The sequence below is a fragment of the Telmatherina bonti genome (assembly GCF_933228915.1).
Source record: "Telmatherina bonti genome assembly, chromosome: 7".
NCBI lineage: Eukaryota > Metazoa > Chordata > Actinopteri > Atheriniformes > Telmatherinidae > Telmatherina > Telmatherina bonti.
This window is the reverse complement of record NC_136625.1, coordinates 30,419,548-30,430,133: the sequence shown is the minus strand read 5'-3', so window position 1 is coordinate 30,430,133 and position 10,586 is coordinate 30,419,548. Positions and strand designations below refer to the sequence as shown.

Below are 10,586 nucleotides of genomic sequence, written 5' to 3'. Positions count from 1 at the left end.
TAAAAAAAACAAACAAAAAAAAAAAAACATATTCATGTATTTAGGTTGATTTTTCTTTATTTTAATTTTTTCTATTGTTTTACTTGACAATTAATTTTCCAGATCACCTCAGGTGATTATTGTCTTACCCCAGTTTAGATTTCATCCTAACTAACAAAGTGTGTATATATAACTAAAATTAAATAAATCTAACCTTTATATTTGTGTTTGGATGTCACTTCACATTTGCCAAGCTGTCTCTTCAGCCAGCAGATGTCAGTGTTGTCTTTCACTCGTAGTGTGTTTCTGTTGCAAATGATTAAATCGGGTGTTTATATGTGTATATTTGTGCAGGGATTCCTGTGGACAATATAATATAATATAATATAATATAATATAATATAATATAATATAATATAATATAATATAATATAATATAATATAATATAATATAATATAATATAATATAATATAATATAATATAATATAATATAATACAATACAATACAATACAATGTAATGTAATGTAATGTATCATATTATATTATATATAAATATATATATATATATACATATATATATATATATATATATATATATATATATATATATATATATATATATATATATATATATATATATATATATATATATATATATATATATATATATATATATATATATATATATATATATATATATATATATATATATATATCATGTGATATCATATTATATATATATTGGTACAAAATCATTTAATAGAATGGTACTTAATTTACTTTCTTTAAAAAATGCCTATATTTAGATAGAAGTACAAATGTTCAAGGCTTGTGTGACCTGTAGACATTTCTCTAAAAAGGGAACCCAGGTCAGTAGTAAATTGTGTCACTTCCCCTTCTTGTAGCCTGATGAGGGTTTGGGAACACTGCGAACAAATGGACAGGTTCTCTATTATTTTCTTTCTCAGATGTTTATATATGAAGCTTCTGTGTCGTTCCCTTTACAGATCTCACTGTTCTGAAAACCTCTACCAATGTACAGCCAACCCTGAATAACAAGCTGCTTGATGTAAGGTTCATGTCCACTAACTGGGATAATAAAGAAAATTACTCTTTTGTGTTTGCTAAAATATCCCAATGATCAAGCACCGCAAAGCTGGCAGATGACTTATCCTACTGGATTTAACAGCCCCGGTCATTCAGCTGTTTGTGTGAGTGGGTTGCACCAGAGAACAGGACCTCTTTCCCAACTTTGTGAGGATCCCTTCTATAAATACTCCTTACTTACACTCTGAATGACAGTCATAGACAGCTGCAGCCACCAGTCAACCCACAAGAGAGGACTAACCACAGCAATTTGAGCAGCCCTGTGACTCCAGAGAGTCCTGCTCTGCTCTTGGTAGCGCAGGGAGCCCACGCAACCCAACGGGGACAAGGTGACAAAATGGCTGCCATGACTATAGACCCGGTGCAGCAGCCTCGGATGTACCAACAGACCTTGCTTCAGGATGGACTCTGTGACCTCCTAGAGAATGACAAGTTTGTGGACTGCGTTCTCAAAATCCAGGACAAAGAGTTCCCATGCCACCGCTTGGTTTTGGCTGCAAGCAGCCCCTTCTTCAAGGCCATGTTCCTGTCTGACTTGGAAGAAAGCAAGAAGCGGGAGATAGTCCTCAAAGATGTGGAGCCTGGTGTTATGGGAATGATCCTACGCTACCTATATACATCTGACATTAACCTGACAGAACAGAATGTGCAGGATATCTTCATGGTTGCTAACATGTACCAGATCCCATCCATCTTCTCTGTATGTGTGACCTATCTCCAAGAAAAGCTGGTTCTGGGCAACTGCCTCGCTATCTTTAGACTTGGGCTTCTTCTAGATTGTCCCAGGCTCACACTGAATGCAAGAGAATTCATCTGTGAACGCTATCAGATTGTTGTCAGAGACCAGGACTTCCTTCAGCTCTCCCCCAGCGAGCTGGCCATCCTCATCACCTCAGATGCCCTTAACGTAGAGCGGGAGGAGCTGGTGTTTGAGTCCCTGATGGACTGGATCAAGCATGATGAAACAAAGAGGCTAAAAGACCTTCCAGAGCTGTTGCACTGTGTCCGATTCAGGCTTATACCAACGGATTACTTCAAAGAGAAAGTGGAACGGCACCAGTTCATCCGGTTAAACCAGGAGATCATGAAGGAGTTGGAGCTCGTCAAGGATGCTCACAAAGGACGACTTCCCAAGCCGAAGAGGCTTACTAGCGATGGAGCAAAGGGGGGAGAGGGGAGTGAAGATGAGGAAGATGAGGGATACCTGCCAGGGATACTCAACAACAACCCTCGCTTTGGCATGTTTGAGATGGACCTGATACTTATGATTAACAACACAGGGACCGTGGCTTATGACCCGGTAGGAAACGAATGCTTTGTGGTGTCAGAATCAACAAAGATTCCCAAGAACCACTGCAGTCTGGTGACGAGTCAGAACCAGATTTTTGTTGTTGGAGGTCTTCTCTACAACGAGGAGGACAAAGATGAACCTTTTAAGTCTTACTTCCTACAGGTAAAGTGTCATGACTGTCTTCAAGGAAAATATATGTATTTTCTAGACTTCTGGCTTTGCATAATTTCTCATGAATCTTTATTCTCATCCATAGTTTGACCCAGTAAGTTCAGAATGGTTAGGGATGCCCCCCCAACCTAACCCTCGCTGCCTGTTTGGCCTGGCTGATGTTGATAACTCCATCTATGTTGTCGGTGGAAGAGAACTAAAGGATGGGGAGCACACCCTGGACTCAGTCATGATCTATGACAGACAGTAAGTTTAATATGATCCATAAGTGCTGCTGATCTACTGTATACCTGATTAAAATATATATCTAGGAAATTAACCACCGTAGTTCTGTAAAATCTGCAAAAACTTGTATTAATTCTCTTGTCACTGACATATAAACTTTCATCCTTTTTGTCTAATTTTATGTGATGTTAGTCTACCTTTACATTTTCTTGACATACTTTGTATTTCCTGCCAATCAGATAGATTCTTCCAATTAGCCTTCAAACTTCAGCTAATCTAGAGAAACATCCATTGTCTTTCTTCTATGTGCAGGTCATTCAAATGGGGAGAGTCTGACCCGCTGCCTTATGAAGTGTACGGACATGGAACCGTATCCCACCAAGGTCTTGTCTATGTTATTGGAGGAAAATCTGAAAGCAAGTAAGTGACGAAGAAAAACACTTAAATAAAACAATCAAATTTTATAACAATACTGCAGTTGATGCAATGATATCAGAAGATGTCATGGTTTATTTGCCCTGTTTTGTTACATGAAGTGTCATCAGGTATTCCCAGGTATTGGTTCGGTATCACAGATTAATAAATATGAAAGAGTTACAAAAGAAAGAACAAACCTGGTATCCCATAATGCAACTTTTTACTGTCTGTTAAAAAAGTAGTGCATTAGACGTGGTGAACCCTTTAAGATTTCTTTTTTTTTTTTTTTTTAAATAAATTTGATCTAAAATATCATTTGAAAGAAAAGAATCCCATTAAACCAATGAGAAAATCATTTCACTTAATAGCATTTAATAAGAAAACTTCCACCATTAGTAACAGATATTTAGTCCTGCTCAAAAGTTTGAAAGATTTTGACCTAATTTCTCCATTTAGAAATAACTCCAGTGATTGGATTAGTGGGTTTTCTCACAGTAGCAAGATGTCTGGTGGGAGTCCTGACTTTTCTTGGGGCGTCGAGGAAAGCGGACCCAAATTATAATACTGCTTTAACCACGTTCCAGAGATAAGAAAACTTTTTATTTCTTCAAATAAAACATTTCCAGATTAAGCCATAAATCTTTATTTTGGTTTTGTGCTTTTCATGCTTTCCAGGTGTGTTTTTTGTCTTTATGACAGTGCAGATCATTTCAGAGAGTTGTGACTTTAACTTTTCAGCAACACATCATTACTCAATGCTTTCTTAATGGACTCACTGGAATCTGCACCAGACAATGTGAGAGTAGACCATAGTGTCTTGGTTGTAGTCTGGGTTCCTTTATAAAAACCCTCTGCTGCTTCATGTCATGTTCTCGATGTAACCTTTGTTTGTCTGAGTTCAGCTTGGTGGAGTCCAAACTATTTAGAGGTGGTTTTAGACACCGGCTGCTCATGAACACCATAAAAACATTCACACTAAACAAATATGAACTAAATAAAACTTATTAATCCTTCATAACTATTCAAAAGCTGTCTAGAGTCAGTGTCATTCTACGCTTCATGAAGTTCAGGCTTTGATTGGTCCTGGAAATAAAACAGAGCTGACATGTAGAATCAGCTGATTCCCCTTACTGACCAGCTCATCAGGTGTAATATTTTTATAATTTGTTTAGCCGTGTTCGTTTTATCTTCTGTTGCAACTTGTATAAACTTATCTTGGAGCTTTTCTTAAAGCAACACTATGGTAAATAATTTTTTTCAAGTATTTGTGTGTTCTCCCAACGTCCTCGGTGCTCACAGCTTTCAAACCTGAGACAACGAGTGAGTACATGTGCTTTGGTTTAGGAAAATATAAAGTCTTAAGCCTGTATGCCAAACTAGATCACCCTGTGAGTTGTTTTTCCAAATATTCACATGCTGAGTTTTACTTTCCTTGATTAATAAACTAAGCCCAATAGATCAAATCAATGCTTAGATCCTTTAACATGGAATAATGAATGTTTGTGTGCAGGAAGTGCATGAGAAGAGCGTGTGTGTACAACCCCACTAAGTTCGAATGGAAGGACCTGGCTCCTATGAAGACAGCCCGCTCTCTGTTTGGTATCACCGTCCACAATGATCAGATCTACGTGGCGACAGGAGTCACAGACTCGGGCCTCACCAGCTCGGTGGAAGTCTATGATATCGCCACCAACAAGTGAGATAAATCAGTTCTTTTTTATGGTCTACTTTACCTTATGGTTATGAGGTGAAGCATCTGTCCACAGGAGTGCAATGATTCATGGAGCATGAATAGCACCTCATTAGATCATAAAACACTACTTGTTGCACTGATGTAGGTGTCATATTGTAATACAGCAGCTAATTTAACATCATTGCTTCTAATGTCTGTGTGAATGTTTGTGTGGCTGTGTGCCAATCGTGCTCCAGGTGGTCTGAGTTCACAGAGTTCCCTCAAGAACGTAGTTCCCTCAATTTGATCTCAATGGGTGGTATGCTGTACGCTGTGGGGGGCTTTGCCATGGTACCCAGTGAAACCAGTGAGGAACCTGTCCCAACAGAGATGACAGACATTTGGAGGTGAGAGCTGACTAACTGCACTCAGATAGCCAGTTCTTCTTTGGTGTATTTATTGAGAAATCCAATGGTTGTGGTTTCTATTTTTTCTGTTTCCAATGAAAGTTAAATAGATGATGTCTGACATGAACAAGCTGAAAAGTGGAAACTTCCTTGACTTTATTATAACATTCTAGAAAATGACTTTTAGCCTTTTCAAATCTAAACTTCATTTAGATCAGATAGTTTGAAATACAATCCCGATGTCAGAAAAGCTAGAACACTGTCCTGAATAAAGACTGAATGCAGCGATTTGCAAATCCCATCATACCACATTTCATTCCTAATGGAACATAACATACTGGATGTTGAAACTGAGACATTTTTACCATTTTATGAAAACTATTTACTCCTCATTATTTATTGGCAGCAACAAATCTAAAACAAGTTGGAACAGGATAATGTTTACCATTGTGTGGCACTCCTCTTATTTTAACAACTCTCTGTGAACATCTGGAAAATAAGGAGACCAGATACTGAGAGAAATATTATCTTATCCTCTGTGTCAAAATGTTGTTTTCTATTGGTGAAACATTTGGATGGATGTAGATGGTGTTTAGCTGAAATCTCCAAGATCTTTCCTGAAAGAGACATTGTCTGGATGGGAGCAGATATTGCTCTGAAACCTCAATGTCCCATGGCAGATTTGGAAGCTGGGTGGTCCCTTTTCTCTTTAGTTCATAGGACATGACGTTCATGATTTTACAAAAATAATGTGACCACAGAGCAGTCTCTACTTTGCCTCAGATCATGATAAATGAGCTGTGGTCCAGAGAGGATGGCAGTGTTTCTAGATCATGTTCAATTATCGCTGCCACTTTGCATGAAAGAGGCTTAACCTGTATTTGTAGATTTCATGATGAACTGTATTACCAGACAGGGATTTGTGGGGGTGTTCCTAAGTCCATACAAAGATTTTTTAGCAGAATTGTGTGTAAATTTTTGGCAGTGGTGCCTGAGAGTATGAAGACCACGAGCCTACAGTTTTAACTTTAAGCCTTGTCCCGTGCCCACAGAGATTTCTCCCAATTCTCTGAATCTATTGACGACATCTTACAGATGGTATAAATTGTGAGATATTTTTACAATTTCACCATTAAGAACACTCTCCTGAAATTGTTCCACAGTTGTTAGTCAGCCTGTCTCAGACCTCTTCCCATCGTTGCACCTGAGCGGCTCTGCCTCTCTGAAATGCTCCATTTATACCCAGTAATGTTTCTGATTTGTTGCTTATTCACTTTATAAGTTGTTGAATTCTCCTCCAGTTGCTTTTTATTTGTGCCAGTTACCTTTCCAGCCTTTTGTTTCCCTTTTCCAACTTTTCATTTTCAATATGTTGCTGCCACCAAATTGAAAAAAGCCATTTTTTCCATGAAATGATAACATGCTATAGCTGCCCTCATCAGTTATGTGTTTAAATGTGGGTTTATGAGCTTTGCAAATCATTATATTGCAGTTCTTTCTTTTATTGCATTTTACACAGACCCCAAAGTCTTTTAAAGGTGAAATTGTAAATTCAGTCATGTCTGAAGATGAGAAACAGAAAAACTGGATTTCATTCCAGTCATATATGTAATGTTATGTCATCATTACATGTCAATCTCATTGACATAGTGTCTCATCAGCACACAATTAAAAAAATGATATCTATGTAAATTCATTAATTAATAAGTCATACACATTGTAAATGGATCAAGGAGAGGTAGAGCGGAAAAAATCCTTTCTGGGTTCATATGTGACAATTATTCACAAACAAAGCTCAGCTGTTTTACTAATTCTTTCTGTATCTGATAATCAAAACTTTGATTTGGTTTGTAAAAATGTAACTAATAAAAAAGAACATAATATCATTTGTTCTTTTTTAGTTAAATTTTTATAGATATCACAAATTATATTGACACAGTAAGCAATATTCTGCAACATATTACATATTGTTCTTTTTAAAATATTTGACAAAATATAGAAGGCAGCCTGGCTTGTGCTGTGTTATGATAAAGATTGAGCCTGGTTAACTGCTGTTCTTGTGGATGCCTGCAATGACAGTCTGTTTACTTTCATTGTACACCACAGTAAAATGTCTTCCAGCTTGTTGTTTTTTTTTTGTTTTTTTTTTATAGCTTTTCTAGTTATTCCTCATTCAGTCTGTTGAACAATCACTAGATTTACATGAGAAGTACCAGATTTGCTGTGTGAGCCTAATATGCTACAAAGGCAAATAAATCTTACATCTTGTATCTTTTCCACAGGTATGATGAATCAGAGAAGTGCTGGGGCGGGATTTTGCGTGAGATTTCCTATGCAGAAGGATCCACCATCCTCCCCGTGCGTCTCAACACTCTCCGTCTCACAAAGTTATAGTGTTGGTGTTATGAGGTTAACAATGTAAGCTTATAATCAGGTTATGATAACTTATTCAGAATAACAGCTGAACTTTGCCTCGATAGAAATTAAAAAGAAAAATGTTAGCATGTGCATCAAATGTCTTACCTTGCATTTTACAACAGGGGGAGACAGAAACGTGCCTGAATAGGTTTGGAGAAGTTAGAATTCCTTGAACCAATGGATTACTTCAAAGAACCACATCCATGTGATACCTAAAGCCCTAAAATGTGTATTTGTACTTTTTTCATGAACTATTTTGGAAATTTTCTTTTCTATGTGTAACGCTGTATTCAGAAATTAAAGATAATGATAATTATGCTGCTTTCAGAGGATATTCTTATTGCCTAAATAGAAAAGATACTGAAGGCATTTCTCAGTGCAAATGGTTGTATTCATCTTCATTTGTTCAATAACAGATTTATATGCTACTCCACATATTGAACAATGCATTTCTTTTAAAAGTACATGAACACAAATGAGAGACACTTTTACAACTTTACATTGACATTATGCAAACATCACAAGTGACGAACGTTTCTTTCAAATGTAAACACGGATTTCTAGTTGACACCTGAGCACTAAACGTATCACCATCAAACAAAATAAACACATTCTTTATCCATATTTACAGATTATCTTTATATACAACTATAGCTGCATGTGACATTTACTCTGAGGTACCTTCTGTAACTTTTACTTTATTTTTAGTTTTACACACAGTGGTACAACAAGCACAGAGGAACTAAAGTAAACATTAACCCCACGTGGATCCTACTGCGGCGTTACTGTAGCCTGTACTTTTTGGGGGTATCAAATACATGCTTAAATGCCAGATTGAACAGAAAACTATCATATCATTCAGCTTGATAAATTCTGATCAAACAAGACAAGAGTCCACAGTCAAGCTAGCAGCAAGCTGCACTTTTAGTTAACATCTGTATGCTAACATGCTCCAAACAGGAATGCTAACAAGACAGCGCTATCCAGATGAATTGATAATAATCTCAGTTTAACATCTCATATTTAGCACCAGACACAAAGTACATAGGCTTTTCAGATGTTTTGTATCTGTCAGTACTTGCAGAATAGAAACCTTGATGGTGTGCAATGATCGAAAGAAAGCAGTTATTTGATTTGCTAGCACTTCATTTCCATTTTTAAGGTTGTGGGAAGTTCAAATGACTAATTAATCTTACATAACTGTCTTCCTATCTTACTTAATTGTTTTACTTGCAATAGACAGTGGTCTAAGCATTCTCAATAGCTGAATTTTAACCATCAAAGTTTGAGCAAATAAGTATATTATTGATTTTTTTTTTTTTTTCTTTTTGCCACTTTTGCATCAGATATTAAAGCAGACGCAATCTGTGTGACATGGTTTATGTTGTGAAAAGGTCAGAACAAAGTAAAATAAAGAAAAAACCTGATCCAAAAGTAAAGAAGAAGAAAATCCACAAGTCATGGTTATATTCTTAGTAACTCTGGGTTCAGCTTCCTGCTCAAGAATCCTTTCTGATCTGTTTGAGAGTCCCTCCTGTCTACAGCAAGTACAGCAAAGTTCACACTACAAGACCTGAAGCCGAAATTTCACAAAGCAGACAAATATTAAAGATTGGAGGCACGTGGCCATGATCTGAAGCAAACCGTTGCCAAGTGCTGCGTGTGAACACTTTGAAGATGTGATTAGTGAGTGTTTCCAGATATTTTGAAGAGTTGCTGGGGCAGGAGTTGTATGGAAGTGCAGCACGAGAAGCAGGGTGAGGAGAGATAGGAGGGAGAACCAAGGAAGATGAAGACAACGGAAACACAACTAGCCAGATGGAAATTGGAAATTAATAAGCCATAAAGAAAATTTGGGGAAAATGTGTGTGGTATTTAAAACAACAAGGTGATCAGTACACGTTAACCTACTATTGTTTGTATTTCACTAGAAAAAACAATAACTGTGTAATTGTGAACACAATTAGAATAAAACCAAACATCTAATTATATATAGTTGTGTTCATATGCCTGATATCATACAGAATTGATGCTCACAAAGTCAGACACACACGATGAGCTTAGGAATCCAATCACTTATGAATGAAAGCTGAGTATGGTCATGCTTAATTAAAAAAAACATTATAATAAAGATTGTTTTCTTGAGATAAAGAATGATTTTAAGGAAGTGAAAATGTTTAGTTTAAATTTTAAGGAACAATGATAAAACACACAGGAGCCTTTTTTTCTATCACAGTTACACAATAAGATGTGCATACTTCCACTTTCTGTTCTAGTTTTTGATCATTTGCAACAATTACTAATTATATTCAATGCTAACCACTCATTTTCAAGCTCAATATGATCATATCACGTTATTTTGTGATAATTAGTTATCTTGTAGACAAAGGTAGTTATCTTGACAAGACAAAGGGTCAAATTACTAAGATAAAGCTGATGAAAATTATAAGATAAAGAATTCTTGAGATAATGGCATCAAAACTAGATGATTGCACGCATGGCCACCCCTTATGCGCTCAACCAGAATCAAATAGCTTCAGTGTCTCTGCTCTACAGACAAAGAATCCGGTAAAGACATGCTCTTGTAGTGTGTAACTCATGCCACCCATAATTCATGTAGAAACTAGTGTAAGATGTTAACTAACCATAAGGACTTCACACAATCTACTTTAAAGAAAATGAGAGAATATCTCTTTAACTCATCCTGACGGGAACATGAAAGTCTGATGGGAATACTTTCTGTAAGCGTTCAGACATTTTAAATTGAATCTCAAATGTAAACCTGGCAGTGGAAAAAGACCAAAGTTTAAGAATCAACTATTCTAATTCATCATCTGGTAACTATGAACATCTGGAAAAATATCTCATGAAAACATTTGCTGGTGGCACAGGAATAG

At 36.5% G+C, this 10,586-nt stretch overlaps 1 protein-coding gene across 1 annotated transcript; it reads left to right on the top strand.

Moving 5' to 3' along the window:
- The first annotated feature begins 1,306 nt into the window (after positions 1-1,306).
- On the top strand, positions 1,307-8,012 carry klhl40a (kelch-like family member 40a). Its single transcript, XM_079243535.1, has 6 exons — positions 1,307-2,541; positions 2,636-2,796; positions 3,088-3,195; positions 4,703-4,888; positions 5,122-5,271; positions 7,554-8,012. The coding sequence occupies exons 1-6, from the start codon at positions 1,426-1,428 to the stop codon at positions 7,663-7,665; spliced, it is 1,833 nt and encodes a 610-aa protein (XP_079099661.1). The 5' UTR covers positions 1,307-1,425; the 3' UTR covers positions 7,666-8,012.
- Positions 8,013-10,586: the final 2,574 nt, after the last annotated feature.